The sequence below is a fragment of the Dipteris shenzhenensis genome, chromosome 9 (assembly GCF_047967505.1).
Source record: "Dipteris shenzhenensis isolate YYH24624 ecotype China chromosome 9, Dip_SZ_1.0, whole genome shotgun sequence".
NCBI lineage: Eukaryota > Viridiplantae > Streptophyta > Polypodiopsida > Gleicheniales > Dipteridaceae > Dipteris > Dipteris shenzhenensis.
The window spans coordinates 47111527-47132489 of NC_141604.1; the positions used below are offsets into that span (position 1 = coordinate 47111527).

The 20963-nt window shown below is 44.3% G+C and overlaps 1 protein-coding gene across 6 annotated transcripts in view; it reads right to left on the reverse strand.

Moving 5' to 3' along the window:
• The window catches only part of RAPTOR1 (Regulatory-associated protein of TOR 1), a 51854-nt gene extending 32852 nt beyond the window's left edge, over positions 1-19002 (reverse strand). For 4 of the 6 annotated variants that reach the window (XM_087379070.1, XM_087379069.1, XM_087379068.1 and 1 more), the window contains exons 1-3: positions 18528-19001; positions 17112-18289; positions 5534-5636 (exon numbers count right to left, since the gene is read on the reverse strand). In XM_087379070.1, coding sequence (XP_087235196.1) covers positions 5534-5636; positions 17112-17441 — 433 coding nt within the window. In that variant the 5' untranslated portion in view covers positions 17442-18289; positions 18528-19001. Of the gene's footprint in view, positions 1-5533; positions 5637-17111 lie in introns of all 6 variants that reach the window. The other 2 variants (XM_087379071.1, XM_087379067.1) reach the window with 2 other exon arrangements.
• Between the last annotated feature and the right edge of the window lie 1961 nt (positions 19003-20963).

Consider the following 20963-nt stretch of genomic DNA (forward strand, 5'->3'; position numbering starts at 1 on the left):
GTTCTCAAATTGTCTTTAGAGGAGAATTGCAAGCCTTTTGAATTCCAGAAAGGTGCAGTACAGAACATTTAAAAAACACGGTAGTGTCACACGTGAACCTATGGCTAGAGCTGAGTGCATAATTTATTGATTGAATGTTTTGGAGTACTGCAGGCTGAAGCTAGCAGGGCTTAGTTTAGAGCCTTTGAAATGAATTGAACATACGGTGCCTTGGACCATGTCAAACAGACCTTTGTCTACCCTAGTCATTTCCTATATCCATACAAACAGACAATCTAATAAAACAATAGATAAATAAATAAATAAGCTGAAACACCCACAAACGCACGTGTGTGCCCACTTACACACAGAGAGGCATGTATTAATGAAATTTCCATCTTAGTGTCTGTGGGAGGTATGAGCTGAGCTGGCACTCTGGGTGGTATTAATGTCTTTGGATCTGAAAAACATTCTGGTTGCAGGAGCCAAGTTTCTTGCATCTATTCACTTAGGTGTGTAGGGCAATTTGTACTACCTTTTAATGCCAACAAATTTTAATAAAGACCTGAAGTTTGTATTACTCCCACTTTTAAAAGGACTTTGGTCCTTTCCATCCAACTGTGCCTTGAAATTTTGAAAAAATACAAGTCATTTGAGCTGTGAGCCATCACGTACACCCAAGTTTTTATCGACTTGTCATCTTTGTAATGAATTCAGTGAGAGATAAACAGCCCACCCAAAGATATAGTCTAGATGGGTCCTAAATCTGATTGTTCCATTTCTTACATATATGTTGCCAGGTATGCCTTGGCCACCTTGAAAATCAATCCCCATTCTGTTTTCCATAGAATTCTGGCAGCAAGCGATGATGGACAATAAAACTTCCCCTCTGACTGTGAGGAAGACTTTCACCCTCGCAGGTACCCAAACACCACGACACAACAAACTCACCCTTGAGTTGACTCACACATGAGAATCACAGATATCTCCTCTTTACTATTCGACTTCGGGCGAGACGCTACGGCAGTGACAGCAGACAACAGGCTACCTCCTAGACTGATCAAACTGAGCACCAACAGCGCTTTATTATTGATTTCCTTTCTCGATGGTGCCCGCCCTCATTAGATCCAGAGCCATTGTCAGCCGAGATCATCTCTCCCATCCTCAACCGACCAGCAGAGTTGGTCTCCCAAGAGCATACATGGGTCCCATCACTATGATGGTCAGCTCTTTCAGATGTTTTGGTTCTCATACAGATATTTCCAACCAGCCCCCTCATCCTCAGCCCATGTGGCCTCTCTTTGATTCGTTTCCCTACTGCAGGTCATGCTCCCCCATGTCCTCCTCATATGGGGGCTCACGTGAGGGCGAGTGACATCTAATCCCCAACAATTCTTCCAGGACCTTTCAGACCAACCAGTTACTTTGTTCATCAAATCCACTGCTTTGGTCATATCTCCTACTTTAAAGAGCTCTCCAGCATAGCTTCCATTGTGCGTGTAATTACATCCTCTTTGGTATGGTGGGCGTGTTTTGAGGTAGTAATCCAACACTTTTTACAATGCTCAAACAGTGAATGTTGGTGATGGGATGATTGCAAGCTATTGCATGTGGTCGATTCCAATTCAAAAAACTAATAGCCTCTAAACGTTGGTTACCTTTTAGTCTTTCGGGGTCACCAAATCAATATGCCATACGACTTTCCATTTTAATGTCTGTGGGAGGTATGAGCTGAGCTGGCACTCTGGGTGGTATTAATGTCTTTGGATCTGAAAAACATTCTGGTTGCAGGAGCCAAGTTTCTTGCATCTATTCACTTAGGTGTGTAGGGCAATTTGTACTACCTTTTAATGCCAACAAATTTTAATAAAGACCTGAAGTTTGTATTACTCCCACTTTTAAAAAAAGGACTTTGGTCCTTTCCATCCAACTGTGCCTTGAAATTTTGAAAAAATACAAGTCATTTGAACTGTGAGCCATCACATACACCCAAGTTTTTATCGACTTATCATCTTTGGAATGAAATCATTGAGAGATAAACAGCCCACCCAAAGATATAGTCTAGATGGGTCCTAAACCTGATTGTTCTATTTCTTACATATATGTTGCCAAGTATGCCTTGGCCACCTTGAAAATCAATCCCCATTCTGTTTTCCATAGAATTCTTGCAGCAAGCGATGATGGCCTCCACGATAAAACTTCCCCTCTGACTGTGAGGAAGACTTTCACCCTCGCAGGTACCCAAACACCACAACACAACAAACTCACCCTTGAGTTGACTCACACTTGAGAATCACAGATATCTTCTCTTTGCTATTCGACTTCGCGCGAGACGCTACGGCAGTGACAGCAGACCATTAGATCCAGAGCCATTGTCGGCCGAGATCATGTCTCCCATCCTCAACCGACCAGCGGAGTTGGTCTCCCAAGAGCATACATGGGTCCCATCACTATGATGGTCAGCCCTTTCAGATGTTTTGGTTCTCATACAGATATTCATTTGTGCACTCTCCTTCCAACCAGCCCCCTCATCCTCAGCCCATGTGGCCTCTCTTTGATTCGTTTCCCTACTGCAGGTCATGCTCCCCCATGTCCTCCTCATATGGGGGCTCACGTGAGGGCAAGTGACATCTAATCCCCAACAATTCTTCCAGGACCTTTCAGACCGACCGATTACTTTGTTCATCCAATCCACTGCTTTGGTCATATCTCCTACTTTAAAGAGCTCTCCAGCATAGCTTCCATTGTGCGTGTAATTACATCCTCTTTGGTATGGTGGGCGTGTTTTGAGGTAGTAATCCAACACTTTTTACAATGCTCAAACAGTGAATGTTGGTGATGGGATGATTGCAAGCTATTGCATGTGGTCGATTCCAATTCAAAAAACTACTAGCCTCTAAACGTTGGTTACCTTTTAGTCTATTTCGGGGTCACCAAATCAATATGCCATACAACTTTGCTTTGTAAAGGTTTCCATTAATTGACACCTTCAGTTGCCCTAACATGCCTTGACTTACCTGGAGTATAGGCAGATGTTCAAGGTGTATAGCATACCCATGACACTTTCTCAACAATGTACGTGAACTCCTGGAAGGTCATATATTAAGCTAGATACACATACACCTTCATGAAATATTCATATGTGAAAGTAAGCAAAAATTGCACCATTGATTGTCTTTAGAGTTCATATTACCCACAATGTGTAGTATACTATCCCCAAAGGTTTGTTTGCTCTCATGAGTTGCTCTCTAGTACAAGGCGTCTCATGAATCTTTCCCAAAAGATATGCTTCACATGATGTAGATTTCCTTGTCTCTTACCCAAGCACATAGCCATATTCAGCCTCTTCATTAGTGTAGGATATGATCCTCATGGAGGACAAATACTCCATGCATCGGTGAGGTCTCCTAGATGATTTGAGGTGCCATGTCACCCTGCCACATTATCAGGGTTAGTTCTAGAGTTTCATACATATGTTGTACTTTCACACTTTTTGTGTGAGTTGTTGAATATATTGCTTTGAGCTTCCTCCACTCGTTGCTTCACATTTGGTATAAGAGCACACCTCCCACTAACACTTGTGAATCCTTAAATCTCGAGGCAGATTTGAAAGAGTGGCATGTGAGATACGCACGCACTGAGAGGGAGGAAGTAAGACATATTTTTTCGTTGGCTATGAAAAAAGTGTCATAATGGAGGATGCATGCACTCTTAAACCGTTCCTTATCCTTCTTGCAATGGGATAGAAGGAGACTCTCATTCCACCCTCCCAAAAAAGATTTTGAAACCCGACTTGAAGGACAGATTTGGGTACTTGAGTACCATCAACCAGCGTGTTCAACACTTGGATTGAAGCACAGGCAGTTCTCCTTGTGCAACACGCACACCCAAACCGCAAAGCCTTGCTGTCTAGTGATTCTGTATCAACATACAAGCTAAATATGTGTATGTAAGCTTGTTCTTACACTTTGTATTACTCTATTTATTTTCATCTTTTGTATTATTCCTTGCGTGTCTCGAACAGAGACTTGTTTGTAGGTCTATCATTTACAGACCGTCAGTAAGGTCTTGCTTGAACAATGGACAGTCATGTGGAGGAAGAACTTGATGGCTCGAACTAAAATGTGTGGAATTCCCCCCACCACCCCACCCTATTAACCCTGCTCACAACACTCACTCACCTGCCAAGGCGGTTCAGTTATGGGCAAACTTCCCGGGACCTGAGGCAGTAGGCCAGGGTCCACAGCGGTGGTCGAACCCGCACACACGTTTTGACCACCAGGTCAGGACTCCAGGATGTGTGGAAATTTGGGTCAATATGTTTTTGATGCGCAAAGGACTCTCAGCTCAAACCCACTACCATTGCAGGCAGGAGGGCACAGTGGGAGACTCGTGATAGTCAAGCAATGAGCATCATTTCTAACTCTATCAAGGGCACATTGATACACATATTATGTCCAAAGAGACATCGGCAGAGATGCATGGTCAAGCAATGAGCATCATTGCTAACTCTATCAAGGGCACATTGATTACGCATATCATGTCCACAGAGACATCGGCAGATGCATGGCTGATCCTCCAAGAAACTGTTTAGGTGAGTAAGCCTGTAAGTTGTTACAGCTTAAGGCACAATTGAATAGCTTGTGCATCAAGAGGCACCAAGATAAGAGAGCATAATTGCAACTATTGTTAGAAATGCACAAAGAAGCTCAAGGCCAAAATGAGCATGGGCATGCAGCCAAGAAACCAGGCTACCACAAGCAGTGGTCTGAGGAGTGCAATCAAATGGCAGAGTCATTCTTTCATGTGACAGTTCATGAGCCTAAAATGGTGATAAGAAAGAGCACAAGAGCAGTGAACTACTGCCCATGTATGTGTCAAAGGTTGATACTGATATGCAGCCTAAAACACTAACTTTTGCAGCCACAGATGGCCCCGTGTTGCACACAAAATGCAGACAAGAACAACCATAAATATGCCTCCATGGATAGCATCTGCAGCAGCAAATGGATCAAAAATGTGAGCAGCCAGCAACACAAAAAAGTTGGTATGAGTTGTCACTAAATATGAAGTCATCCTGATAATCATGGAGAGAGCAACTGCATTCTCCAAAAATTAGTAGGCCAACTGATGTGTGGTCTAACTGAACTTAAGAATGCCATTAGCATAGGTGTCACAATTCTTAACACACAGCATGCAGCCTTCAACAATTCACAGTTCCATCAACAACATATTGTCAAATCACTTGCGCATGCAATCTACACAATGTTTTTCTTCCTCATATTACAAGTATTTTACAACGTCTATTTCAAGTCAAGCATTCCTTAGAAAGCGAGGACACAACTACTATTACTACCAATGAGCTTGCAAGGATAGTTTGATGACAGTAGAGGCGATTTGGCATCAAAAAGCCCCAGTTTTAAAACTCATAAATTATTGTGAATTGGGAGAAGGACAACTAACAAAAATTTCCTCAAAAACATATAGAAGCCAATAACTTCCCATAATCCAGAAGAAGATTTAAGAAATTTTGAAGAGCAGCAAATGCACCTACCAATCCAGCATTCCATCCTTGCACAAGGTGATATTTTTATTACATCTGGGGGATCCACACCAATATTCAAGCACAATACCAATGCCACACACCCTGTCTTCATCTGCAATAGTCAAGACAAAGTAGCATCTCAGACCGGACCATAAAATGCAGTGCATAACTCATCATTGCAAAGATTAAGAGGAATACAAGGACTTCGATAGGTTTGTTCTCTCTTTCTAAAAGGGGAAGTAAAGTGAGGTGGACTGAGGGGGGTGTTAAATTTAGAATCTTCATTCTACAAAAAAACTTCCATGTATACAGACGCTACCTATCTTTCAGCTCTAATCTGCAATGCCTACATCTTTTATAGCAAATCATGGAATCTTGCAAGCTGCTAAAAGCATGGTGGCATGCATTCCATTGTATCAATGTCATGATACGTTAGCCATCCTATTGCGAGAAGGTAGTTGCAAAATAAAAGACTATGTTAACTGAATGTGAACCACAATGATGATGAAACCAAAGCGATTTTTCCGATAAGAATACTAGACACCTAGAGAGGCTCAATCTTCCATCGGCCAAAGCTGCACTTAGATGCACTCACGTTAATAAAAAATGTCAAAAGGTTCTTGACTGGTGAAAATATTACATACACTACAATAAATTCTGGGCTCGATGTAGGTGAGCACATTCTTGCCACAAGATAGATTTTTTATCTTTTTGAAAATGTTGGAAAATTTTTCAAACACTTAGTCTTTTCTAAACATTTTCTCGTGATGGACATTAATCTTTAAAATAAGGTGAACACTGTGAGTTGTGTCCACACTTTGCAAGTCACATTGTTAACTTGTTGGATCCCACCAAGCTTCCCAACAGCCAACCCGTTCATATAGCAATCAGTACAAGCCATAAAGCAACTGTGACTCCGACATATTTTGTACAACAGTTTCATACACATCTATACAAGCTAAACCTTCCAGCTGTACAACCATCTCCACTCTTAGCTATACTACGTACAACAGCCAGCTGGCCATCGTCTCTCTCTCTCTCTCTCTCTCTCTCTCTCTCTCTGCACCAGTGGAGATCATGCAGTCCTACACTGTGCGTGCATATATACACACAGGCACACATATACCTACATACCTACATACATACATAACACACACTTTTTCTTTGGTGAAAACCATGTATGTTTATATTACAAGAAGCAGTCCACAAAGAGGAAACATGCAATAACAATATCAAAAGGTGATGATATAGGACAAGTAGACAGAGAAATGTATTTGACGAACACATAGACAACGATAAAAAGATTGCATGAGTGACATCTGAAAACAGTGAAATAACACACACACACACACACGTCTGTGTACATATGTACATGTACATACATACATAAATACATATATATATCTACATGTACATGTAAATGTATATGTATATATATATGTATGTATGGATGCTATATGTATGTATGTGTGTATTTTTGTTATACGGCACATGTACAATTTGAAAATGGAACATTGAGAGGAAGTTAGCCCATCTCATGTGCTTTTCAGATAATTTTCTCTGCGTGAGAAAATATCTAAGTGATTGATGATCTGTCCACACATAAAAATCAGCTCCAAGAAGGTTGTGGTCAAAGCATGTATCACTGCTAACATTTCCTTCTCGTATGTCTGCAAGTACAATCCAACATCTTTGAGAACTCTACTCTCATATGCAACCACTCTGCCATCCTGCATCAAAGTGCCTCCTATGCTGTTCCCACATGCATCACAAAATACAGCAAAGGGTTTTGCAAGATCTGGCAAGATAACAGGTTCAGAACACAACTTTTGCTTCAGCTCTTCAAAAACTGCATTTTCCTTTGGTCCCCACCGAAACCGTACAGCTTTCTTCTGTAAAGCATGCAAGGGAGAAGCCATTTCTGCAAAGTACTTTATAAACCTCCGATAGTATGAACACAACCCAAGGAAGCTTCTAACTTCATGCAGATTTTTCAAAATTGGCCAACTCCTTATGGCCTCAACTTTTACAGGATCCATCTTGACTCCATCCTTTGATACTATATGACTGAGAAAATGAATCTCATGCATAAAGAACTCACTTTTCTTGGTGTTTATTAACAACTTGTGTCTTTTCAACTCTTAAAACACAATAGTGAGGTGTTTCTTCTGCTCCTACTCATTTTTAGAGAGCACAATGATGTCATCGAAGAAAGTGCCCACAAACTTTCTGTGTGCTCTAAAAATTCTGTCCATCATACTATTGAAAGTGGCAGGTGCATTAGTCAAACCAAAAGGCATCACAAGGAACTCATATAAGCCAAATGAAGTGCGGAAGGCAGTCTTGCAGACATCTTCAGGCCGTATTCTTATCTGATGGTATCCACTTTTAAGGTCAATACGACTAAACATTGAGGAACCTTCCAACCGATCCAATATATCATCAATGCGTGGAATTGGAAACGGTTCTTAAGTGTGACTTTATTCAAAGCCCTATAATCAATACACATTCTCCAACTGCCATCCTTCTTTTGCACAAGCAACACAGGGGAACAGTAAGGAGAATTACTTGGCTGTATTAATTCCTTTTCCAAGAGTTCCTTCACTTGTGACATTATCTCTTCCTGTTGTGCCTTACTGACACGATAGGGAGGTATATTAGGTGATGAGCTTCCTGGAATTCTATCAATTTGATAATCCTCGGACCTCTTGGGAGGTAATTCTTAAGGAAGTGCATCTGAGAAACAATCTTGAAAATCTGAAATAAAAGCAGCCCTTTCTTTATCTAAAGCAGAAAGAGTAGAGCCTTCCTGAACTGGTTGGCTGTCCTCTTTGACAAAAATCAAGTACGCTGAAATATGACGCTTTATTACATTGGAAATACAAGAAACCGAAACTCCAAGGATGAACTCCCCTTTCAAATTTACATCAAGTACATGATTTTTGTCTCTATGAGTTAAAGAGATCTTCTTGTTTCTCATCTGCACATCAGCCTCCACCCTGTACATCCAAGGCATCCCAAGCAAAGCATCACACTCTGGCAAAGGCATAATGTAGAAGTCCTCTGCATCCTGATATCCCTGGATATGCATCCTCAACTTGCCAATAATAGGAGTGACAAGTGTGTTGAGTTCAGGATTGGCCATATCACACGTGCCGGATGGCCCCATTTCCTCAGGCTTGATGCCAAGCCTTCTTGCCATATCAGGAGTTATGAAATTCGCCTTTGCCCCAAAATCAAAGAAAAACAAACAATTCTGATTTCTGATTTTTCCTCATGCTATGTACATCTCAGTCTTTTTCATTTCATCTTCATTATGTGCATGTGGCAAACTCCCAATCACATCTGGAAGAAGTCCTGAGGAAGGTTTAGGTCTTTTGCCCTTCCAATCAGCCTGTTTATCACCATTCTTATCATCATCTGACCTGTCTCTTTTCTTGGATGGTGGGCAATCATAAGAGCAGTGTCCCTCTCCTTTGCATATAAAATATTTGTTTTGCTCCATGAGTGACTTTTTCTCTTCATCAGATAACTTCGTACGGGCTGTTTATTAGGCTGTCCACGCCTTTGACCAACTTTAAATTGGGCTTTTCCTCCCTTTTGAAACGGTCGTTTGCCATAATTTTTATTTCCAGATTTGGTGTCCTTATCCTGGTGTTTGGCAGCCCGTTTGTTGTCTTCTTTCTTGCTGTCCATAAAGCCCAAATTCTTCTCCTGCATCCATGCATATGCTGTCCTTGCATTCTCAATTAATTGAGTCATAGAACCCACCTTGGTTTTGATGCAATAATCACGTAGCTCACTAGGCAATCCACAACAGTACCTCTCTATTTGCTCTTTCAAAGAAACATGCCTGTAAGAGCTCAATGGCAACAAAACATCCCAAAACCTCTGGGTGTAATCATCAAGATTCTTGCAAAGTTTGTATGATAAGTCATGCCAGTGTGAAAGTACTTCAACTTCAAAAGTTGGAGTAAGCCAAGTAGAAGAGAACACTTGCTTTAAATTCCAGCCAAGTAGCAGGTGCATCTCCATGAAGCATAAGGTTGGTGTACCACTTAAGTGCATTGCCTTTCAAAAATGTGGCAACCTTCCTCATCTTGGATGCTTCTCTAAACAAACCCCCAAGAAATGCAGCATCAAACTGTTAAAGGAATGTGAGGGCTTTGTACCTGTCCTGTACTCCATTATATGTCTCAAACTTGACATGAGAACCACCATCCTTAAATTCTTTATATACATTTGATATTGGCTGTCCCAAAGAGGGCTGTATTTTTGCAGCATTCCCTTCACTAGGGAGAGCCATGCTTCGCTGAACATTAGGCACGAGAGCATATGCTGTGGCTTGCATGCCTGGCTGCATTCCCACATTGTCATACATGGCTTGCTTTCTATGCCCAGTTGGCGGTGAAATCAAAATATCATCAAAGATAGAATCTGTACCAAAATATTCAGGTTGCTGCCTTAAATATGGCTGAGGTGGCTGAGCCACATTTATGGACTGCACATTATTATTTTGAGGAGTAGAAGTACCCAAACCAAGGCCTTGTGCTGGCTGCTCATACTGTTGCACTGGCTGTACTTTTTGTACCTCTTTCTCAAGTGCTCTTTTGGGGGATTCCTCTCTCTTGGAAGTCACTTTCTGAGTCATTTTTTATGGCTGTCCCTCATGGGAAACTGATGCATGAGTGTGCGGTCCGCCATGAGAAGCTGATGCATGTGTGTACTCACTTTTTCCGTGCTTGTGCTTTCTTGATTTCTTCTTCTTCTTGGCATTTGTTTGCACAATCTAAGCCAAATTTTGAGTCAGCTAAGTCAAAGCAGTCACTGCACTTGCAAGCCGTGCATTCAACATAGTAGCATCATATGACTCACTGCTAAAACTAGTATCACCGTTGAGCTCAATTGTAGCTTCATGTGTGGCCTGCTCAAAAGGCATTTGTTGTGCTCCCTGCAGCTACACACTAGCTGGATCATTAAGGCTTTCCTGCTTATGGGTACTCACCATGTTTATGGTTGTAATATTCAGCTGTCAAAAAGTGCAGCAAAGATATCCTTCCACCAAACTACCGAGGCCCACCTCTTGAGAAAGAGTGTGTCGTATCCCGGCAATGGAACCAATGAAACCAGCCTCTAATCACTCAGAGGGCAGTGGAACTAAACCTTTAATCACTTCAGCACTTATTTACATGATCACCATTAACCATTAACCATTGCATGATCACCATTTGGCATTTACCCATTTGTTCACAAACAAAACCACTGAAAAAGGGATGGAGGCTAGAATGCCCCTGCTCAACAAACAGACAAGTGCACCCGATTGGCCCCAAACACCGTGGCGCCCCTTTCGGTATTTCTTTATATTTCACAGTGAAATGATTACAAGTTGCATCTGGGAGACCTTCCCTGCAACTGAGCACGCAGCCCCAATTCACTGAGCCTTCGCAACGCTTTCAAGCATAGAACACCATCACATAAGTGCACTTAACCCATAGGCTCAACCCAAACAATTCTCTTTCCTGAGTGCAATTCCATTGGCTGTCCAGATGCAATCACACTGCATCCCAGCTACACTCTCTTTGAGTGGTTTCCAGATGGCATTCACAAAGCTTTTCAAAGCTCCAAAATAAAATCAACAAAGTACCCAACCAAAGAATGACTCATGTAGCATTGCTTGGGCACCTGTGAACCAAGAAAGAGACGGCACACGAGGCCAACCAATAGCTTATGGCAAAAAGAAATTGCAGCAGCAAAATCACAACTCACCAAGCCCTGAAAACTCGAACCAAGTCCTCAATCGCCAAGAGGACATAGTAAGCCAATGCCCAATTGCATTCTCAGCCAAAGAGGAGTGCAAAGGCATGAAGAAAGAGCATTTACAAGAGCCGACCAGCAAGAATTCCACTAAAAAATGCAAAAAGCACTTCTGTCGCGACGAAGTTAGAGTTCTTGGACTCAAAAGAAGCGTGCTTCAGAGAGGAATGCATTGAGAAGGTTTTGGAGAAGTTTCATTGCCGAAAAGTCCTCCAAAACTAAGAAAAACCAGTCAACCAACGCGTGGGACCACTCAAAATTCAACAGAAAGCTGTAGCTTTGCAAGAGGAGAGGCCCAGGAGGCTGTAGAAGCAAAAAGGTCCAAAAAAAGCCACTTTTGCAAATTCGACCAGCAAAAGAAATGCTCAACTCTGCCCGTTCTACCAAACGCACGGATGGAAAAGCATATCGCTGCGAAGGGGAGGCGGAGGGAAAGCCATCAAGCCAAACGGAAGTCGAGGAATCCAAACGGGTGAGGAGTCATGAAGAAAAACGGAATTCAGCTAAAGGAGGCTGAAAAACAGTCCAAAATCTCAACAAAGGGAGAAGATGAGAGAGAAAACCACACGTGTGAAGTTGAGAAGGCTCGAGGAATGACAAAGGAGCATGTAGAAGGCACTAGAGCCACCTGGAACTCTAGGTGGGCCACTGAAGGTACATGGCTCTCTAGGGAGCCCATTAAAAATGCCACATCATCATTTCCCAACAACCACTCTTTTAATTCCTTGGAATGCCTTTGGGCCTAAGGATTAATCACGCTTATGTGCTAGGCACCATGCCGTGTTTAATTACACATTATTAAGCCCACGCTTGGACTTTTAAAACCAAAGTTGCCACGGTCTTGTAGTACATTAAAGTACTTAGAATTTCACGCCCCCGTGACATCCGCACTGGAGAATTGCAGACTTGAGCAATTCAAACCAACAAAGGATCATCAAGTGAGCAATCATTTACACCTTCAAGAAAAAGCTAAGCTAAAGTAAAGTCGTCCAATAAAGGCGTGAACAACATCAGCACTAACAACAAACAAAAATCAAGGCAATCAAACAGATGAGCAATCTCTATTGTAGTGAGTCCAAGTAGGCATAGAACACGCTTGTATGTAGTAACATCAGGGATGAGATGGACTTAGAAGGACAGAAGGACAAGGAGGGAAACAAGAGGTCAAATATGTGGAAAGAACATCCAAAGAGAAGGATAGAAGGCGAGGAAGAAGTGGAACAAAGAAGAAAGGAGGAGGAGTTAATTTGGTTGTAGTCATCTATAAATGTAAGAAAAATATAGACAACTACCAAAGATCTCATGGACATATGTCCACACAAGTGAGAATGTACTAGCTCCAAGGTGCATTGATTTGTTTTTGGCTCTGTGGAAAGGGCTCCCGATGTTGCTTAATCAAGGCAAGTAGAAAAATGTGGCTGAAGCTAGGAAGTCTGATCACTAATCTTTTGATGGAGCATCTCCACAAAAGTGGTGAGTGATGCGGGACCAAAGTGACCATTTTTCGACTAAGACCTGCTTTAGAGTCATCGCTGATGGTGACAACTAGCTCACGAGGAGCAGGTTCAAGATGTGAGAACCACTCCTTGTGTCGGGTCATTTGGCGAGTCATGGATCTTCCGATGTAGATACACGTCGCAACTCACAAACCTCTGTGAAGAGTAACTTGTCCTTTGGCTTTACTGAAGTAGAATTTGACTTCTTTGCCTGCGTTGTCTGCATGCTTCCTCCGAAGCCTTGACATAATGCTTGAGCTTGTGATAGTAGAAGCACTTCACCTACTGCTTATCCTTCTTTTTCCCTTCGAAGATAATTCTCCTGTGGGCTTTCAACTCTTCGGCTTGTTCTTTGAGAACTTACCCCCTTTCCGTGGGCCACCAATGTGGCTTCATCCCCTCCTTCATACGTTTTCTGCCTACTCTCCTCTTCAATCAATAAACTTACTTCCTCAAAGGACAGATATAGGAGAAGTATACATTGAAAAAGATCTAGGCTTTGAAGTTAAGAAAAAGCAATTGGTGTGTAAGTTAAGGAAGGCGCTGTATGCGCAAAAAGAGCCTAGTACCACAGAATTTATCAGTTCTTCACCATCACTGGATTCACTCGAAGTTCTTCCAAGGCCAACCTCTACACGATGGTATGAGGTGGGGAACTTTCCAAATGCGATCCTTTCCCCTTGGTTGATGATACATAATTGGTGGGATGCCTTCTTTATAATTGAGCAGGTTCTCCCAGTCACCTTACCAATCACATTGGACAGCTGGGTTATGAGACATTGATTCACAACATTCTACTACAAGTTATTGTTTCTTGCTTGGATAAGGCTCCTACTTGGATCACGTCTCATTTCTTGATCAAGCAAGAAGCAGCAGACGGTGGCTCTCTCGGCAGGACACATTCAAGATGATCCTCCATTGATCCAGTGTGACAACGAATGCTGCATCCCTATTATATACAATCACGTGTTCCACTATCACATGACGCATATGAAGGTGGACTGTCATTTCATCCAAAAGCTAATTGAGGATGGCCTGATGGAGCATGTTAATTGTTCGACAAAGGAGAATCTAGCTGACTTTCTGACAAGGACACTTTCTTGGGAGCACCTGGAGATCTTCTTCAAAGCCTGGGCCCAAAGCCAGGAACTGAGCGGGGGTGTTGAAATATTAAGGCCAAAGCCTGCCTGTGAACCCCATCAGGGTACATTAGGCCTGCCCAGTGCCCTCCCTCCACTCTCTCACCTCTTGTCCATCAGTCCCCCTCATTGCCTACCCTAGCCCACCTAAGCCTCTCTCCGAGTCACAAGGAGCTGGGGTTATGATGCAGCAGAGGTTCCTCATCACAGTGGGAACCCTACGGTGGCCTTTGGTCATTTTGTTCTAATATGTAATAAATCACAGTTCAGTTCACTGGCTCTCTGAGTATTTGCAGAAGCTGAATGTGTGAAGTGCTTGTGTTGTGGACTCTTTTTCCTAAAGCACATCTTTCTCTCTGTTTTTCTACAGCCCTTCCATATGTGGAAATTATAAACGGCTTTGAAAAATATCAAATGGACCATTACCGCTCTATTCAGAGTATATCATCGAGCTCAAGGGTCTTTTAAGGGTGCCAGGCCACAGCTGGACAGGTAAACGCACAGTGCATGAATTCTCGCAGGACTAAATTACAAGTGTAGAAAGAAGACAGTTATCCCCAACTTATGGAAGCTCAAAAAGTAGATGAAAGAGCTGGATATTTGTCCAGAGGACCTGTGGGCCCATGGAAATGTACTTGGAGAAGCTACAAGGGCTGCAGCTAGGAGAGCAGCAGTCCATGTAGGCAGTCCACATAGAAGTCACAACAGCCGCAAAAAAACCTTTTTTAAGGACGCAGGAGGTCTGGGTCACAGCAATGTGCCTAAGAGACCACTCTGCCATTTACAGACTGGTCAGCTACTTACAGACTGGGTCGGCCCCAAATTGAGCCCTGATAAAAGCCTCCCTCCAGGCCCTCATTTCAGCATCAGCAATTCTGCTGCAGCAATTCGGCCCTCACCTCTTCAGCATCAGCTTCTTCCACATCGCTTCACAGCTCCTGTCTTCAGTATCCTCCAGCCAGCAGTAGCAAGCAACCTATAAGCCCTTGATTGAGGATCAGTGCCAGCAGCCTTCGGCCTCGTTATGGAGGATCATCAAGTTAGTCTTCAGCCTCTTCAAGACTATCACTTCTACTTGTATTCAGCCCTAAGGCTCAGATGCATTCTTTGTGCAGGTGGTGATTTGCCAGAGTCGGTATTAGTTAGCATGCTCAAGTTTTCTGTCATGAGTAATAGGTCTGTATGCATGCCGGACTAGATCTGACTTCTGCCGCCCAGACTCCTGCCCCAGCAGACCCATCCTGATCTGTACAGCGGATTGCTCTAGTTCCAGCCACCTAGTTCCAGTCTCTGCCAACCTGCTGCAGACTTATAGACGGCCCCTGGCAGCCCTTGTTGGCTGTCCTATGTGCTGTCCTTGGAGGGCCTGCTGCTGCCAGCACCTCAGCCCTCATCCAGGGCCTTGTGCTACGTAAGACAGCCCATCCATGATAGTATGGCAGCCTGCATGCTGCCCATTTGGCAGCCTCCCTTCTCTCTCAGATCTGCCTCTGTGGCAGCTTTCTTCTCTGCCCATGTGGCATCTCTCTCAAGCCCTTCTCTGCTACAGGTCACCCTCCCCCATGTCCTTATCACTTGGGGACACGGCTCGCAGGTGGGGTCGGTGACCGCTAAATCCCAATATTAAGCCTTTAATTAAAGGCTGAAAATATGCATTACATGCAATCAGAGATCTACCATTCATTTTGGGACACCCAAAGATTTAGAAAAAGAGGGCACAGGGCACACTTCAGACAAGTAAGGAAGAGGAAACTAACAAAATCAACATAGAAGGCCTCTGTATGAGAGATGAGAATTGAAGGTTAAAGAGAGGATCAAACTGTCAGCAACCTACCAACATTTTTGTGTGCTTCACAGGAGTGGCTTTCATCTAATTTACATGGGACGGCCATTAGCAATCGTCATCAGTGCTGCATGAGCCTCGCTAACCACATTAAAAGCCACACACAAACACATTGATCCACTGTGATGTACAAAACATTCTACTACTGATAGCACCTACTAAAATCCAAGCCGCCAGAGCATAAGGACAACGCATAAGATCTTTTTGCCTGTGTTCTTTTCCTTAAAATGTCCCACAAAAGTGGGCACTGCAGGCCACAATTAACATTCTACTACTGATACCACCTACTAAAATCCAAGCCGCCAGAGCATTAAGGACAACGCAAAAGATATTTTTGCCTCTGTTCTTTTCCTTTAAATGTCCCACAAAAGTGGGCACTGCAGGCCACAATTATAGCATTTGGTTTCCTACACACATGACATGTATACTTGTCCACATCTTACGAATTTTTTTTTTTTTTAATGGGCAAACGATAAGAGAGAGGAGTGCCCGCAGGGGGGAGGATTTTTTTTTTGGGGGGCGCGTGAAGGGGGGGGGGGAGAGAGAGAGAGAGAGAGAGAGAGAGAGAGAGAGAGAGAGAGAGATGTTGCTTTCTATTCTTCCATGTAGACATGAACCAATGGTCAATCTAGGAAGTTTGCCTCCAAGCTAAACAGAGGGATCTTTTGATGAAACAAGCGATCAACTAGCTACGAATCTGAAAGCGCCAACTAAGGCAAATAGATGCTCTCCTGGACCCACAACGTTCAAATGTGAAAATAGCAATCCAGAAACCTACACCACAACCCTCCAGTCATAGCAGAAGTCAGGGCACTGAAATATAGGCAAGAGATGCTGAGCTTCCATTCAGCTCTGTATTCCTATGAGAGGGTTACTTGCCCATGCATGCAACACAAGCACATGAGCATCGGGATAGATACCTAGCAAAATAACAACGATAGCTCATTACCTAGCAAAGTAACAATCATAGCTCATGACAAGATTGACCTTAGAAGCCACGGGCAAACAACTCACATGTTAAGGATTTGATACTGATGTGTCAAACTGCTCTCTTTTCACTATATAATAGATTCATGTCCATGTATGTATTTACGTATGTGTATGCACTGTGGGTATATGTGCATGTGTGCTACATACATATGACAGAGAGAGAGAGAGAGAGAGAGAGAGAGAGAGAGCATACAGATTGTTAGCAGCGAGAAATGACGTTCATGGCAAGAGGCCACATCTGCTAACGTGAACATATCCAGTAAACAAGGTTAAAGCGGAAGATGACTATGAGAGATTGTACTTACACGATCCTTCATTCTCCATTTTGACACCAGACCGCTCTCGGCAGGTCCTGCTGACATTGAAGCTTCACAGGCATCCCATCGCAAGTCACTGAGATAGACAGTTTGTGGCAAATATGCAATGCTTGTGTTAGCACCTGTCTCTCGTCCACTAACACCTGTCTCTCGTCCAGTGTCTTGTTCTGCCTCGGCACCCTCTCCTTGAACCCTCCTAATAGCATCCTCAAAGTTGTTCGGCACTGAGGCCAGTGACGCCTGCAATCCCATCTGCCGTCCTGCCATGATCCCCTCCTCATAACCTTGTTTGATTGCCACAAAATCCCCCAGTGCCATCTGGACTGCTCCTCTTTGAGTCAAGTGAGCCTAAAGATACGGTAATCATTTGACTTTGTTTCACCATACACGCCCAAACACTTAGAAAAGAGAATCAGTAATTGAAACTCATATCGGATACCTCAACCTGTCAGTCTCACGTCTTTCCCAAATGGATAGATTCAGAAAGAATCATCTGTAATCGCCAGAAGTCGTACTGGTCTGCTTTGAAGCTACAAAGAAACGTCGGGAAAGCCATACCCACAAACCACTGTCGACTGTTCAGAGACGACTTTCCAACCAGTTGCAATCTCCAGATCGCCATGCTTCAGTCGAGGAAATAAAGTGCATCTCATAGAGGTCCTGTATAGAAATTTCTGACGAGTCGAGCATTCGTGCCAGCGTATGAACAAGCTGAACTTTTCCGCAGACAGAGTAGATATCCTCAAACCTTGCCGTAAGTGGTCTTCCAAATTTTTCAAATCGATCTTTAACCAACATTCGCCGGCAAAGTGCCGCAAATTAGGACACCGTCCTCCAATTCCAGATACACAGACTCAGTGACCAAATTAAGTATGGAAAACTTCGGAAGCAGGGTTTCGCTTTAAGGTTCACTTGAATTTGCCAACAGCTTCAAGTTTCAGTAACAAGGGAGGAAACGGACCCTGGCGTGACGTCTTTGAGCGAGATCTTGATCCCCTTTATAGGAACAATCTACCAACTCAAAGGCCTCAGGTGGCCTCCGCAGAACGCGTTGGAGCGTTTATCACACGCCCAGTGCTTTTACTAGCTACAACTTTCAGAGTCGGAGTCCACTTCCATGCCACCTCTGAAGCTGAAGGGGAAGGCTCAGCGTCTTGAAACGGTACCTAGAGCCAAAGATGCATGTCGGTTTCAGAACACAAGACCGTATTCAATCTAGTTGCACTAATCGCTGCGCAATATCCGAGACCCAAAATTTTCAATGACAGTAACGACGGAAGACCCGCAACAAACGACGAGGCATCGCATTGGCAAGCACACGATGGACAAGCGCTGAGGCGGTTCGATCTCTGGAAGTATCAAGAAACCCAAGAGGGAGAAATTGCGGGGAGGGAAGAAACATACGAAATGCGAAGCAAAGGGGGGGGGGGGGTGATTGGATCGAGGAAGGGGGGGGATGGGGAAGCTGATGCGGAAGGTGATGGAGGAGGAAGGGAGGGGCTGAGGAGGAGAGGGATGAGGATGATTGGGAGGGGATTGAAGCAGGGGATTAGGAGGGGGTGGCAAAGGCAGGGGAGAAGAAGGGCTGCTGCTGCAGAGGAGGAGGGTTTAGCAAAAGAGAAGATGGGGGGGGAGGTGTTCAGGTTTTGCTTTGCTTGCTTCTTCTTCCTTCCTAAGGCCTTCAGGACCTTAAAGCTTTGCTTGCTGCACAACTGCCAAGGCTCCTTTCTCCCTCTCTCTCTCTCTCTCTCTCTCAGTGAGCTCTTCTCTCTCTCTGACTCTTTCTCCTTGCTTGCTTGCTTGCTTGCTTTGCTTGCTCACCCTTCTGCTTGCTCCAGCACTCTGATCCCAACTCTCTCTCCCTTTTTACTGCTACACAGGTGTCATGGTTTCCCCCCCCCCCCCCCCCCCCCTCTCTCTCTCTCTCTCTGCCTCCCTCTCCTATGTCCCTTGGCTTGTTGCTAGTGCTGCACAGGTGTCAAGACTCTCTCTGCTCTCTCTCTCTCTCTCTCTCTCTCTCTCTCTCTCTCGAGATTGCTGGCCAATGATGCTCCAGGTCCAAGCCTCTCTTCCCCCTTCCGCGATTGCTCGCCACTCCGCAGACAGCAAGCTAGTCTCGTCTCTATCTCCCTCTCTCCAAGCAATGATGCCCAAGGGTCTATAGCGCTCTCTCTCTCTCTCTCTCTCTCTCTCTCGCCACTGCTGCTTCACAGGAATGAAAACTGTCCTCCCCCCGCCGCCCCCTCCTGTCTCGCTTAGGCTCGCACAGATTCGCTCACGACCCCTCTCTCTCTCTCTCTCTCTCTCTCTCTCTCTCTCTCTCTCTCTCGCTTTGGCTCGCACAGATTCGCTCACGGACAACACACAGACGCTCGGAGAAGAGGGAGCTCCGATCGAGTTCGGTGGGCTGGCTATGACGGAGCTCGATCAAACCCTTTGTGCAGGAAGCATTCCAGCGCCACCGGAAGCAGACCCAAATCGCCAAAAATCACAGATTCGGCTGCTCGTCTTCCCCATCCCACCACCTTTCGCCACCCCCAAAAGCAGCCATCCCCGAAGAGAGAGAAAATCGGCACCCCCTCTAGAGAGTGGAAAATAGCCCCCCCCCGAAAAGAAAAAACCCAAAAAAAGGGCCTGCCAATTTTTTACTATTTTCTTTTTTTCAGTGGGTCGGCCACGCGCCTCGCCAGCTGGCCTCCACCCTCCGCCCCTGCCAGCTCACCCACGTCCACGTCGCCCGCCCGCGTGGCCGTGCCAGCGCATACCAGGCCCCACCGCCCCTCCACGTCATTTCCGCACGTGCGGCATGCATTGACCCAAGGGGCGTGCCCTCCACGTCGGCAAACGCCCCTTCTTGCAATAATTCAACATCCCTTTTATATCACATGGTGAATCACGTTTGGGAGACCAATTGGCCATGACATATGACATTGCGGAAGACAGAGAGGAAGAGAGAGAGAAAGGAGCTCGAAGAGGGGGATTGGCCTCTTTCAAGCACATGGCGAATTAGTTTGCAAGACCAATGACGTATATTAGAGGTGTGTAAGCATGACAGGGGGAAGGAGAGAGGTGTCGCTTCTAAACTCGTGGTAAGAGTCAAGAGGCAAAGAGAGAGGCAACAAGGAGGGGGAGAGGCCGCACAGAGAGAGAGAGAGAGACATCATTATAAACCACTACCAACTATGAGGAAGAGGGAGGGAGAGAACGAGAGAGAGAGAGAGAGAGAGAGGGAGGATGCTTATGATAAATGCAGTGGCACGAATGAGAGAGAGAGACGTGTCTTTTTAACATTGACAACAAAAATCGAAGCGGATTCAACCCACACTTCTCCCATCAAGATTGAGGAGCAAAAGTTTGTATGGATAGAGAGAACTCTGTAGAGAACAAGCCTTTTACTTATGGAAGAATATGGTTGCGCGTTGTGACTTTTAAAGTTCCTTTGTCTTCTCTCAATCACACACATGGGTTGTACGGACAAAACAAGTGGATGTTTTTGAAAGCACCAAAATTAGGTCTACAAGTAGCTTACCATAATGTTGACCCTTATTAATAGGTATGGTTTATGGTTTAATAGTCACATGCAGCATTGGACCTCTCTCTCTCTCTCTCTCTCTCTCTCTCTCTCTCTCTCCTTATTGAGTGTCTCATTTGAACTAGTCCATTTTCAATTACATTGACATGCCCACACACCCAACGCTCATTTCACATCCTAGTTGTTCGTCCTCATAGTAAATCCTCGCCTTTTTTTGAACATTCCTTTTAAGTACACAAAAAAATAAACAAATGTAGAGCTAAGGGGTGGAAGACTAAAGCCTCTACTTTCATGTGGTAATTGAATTT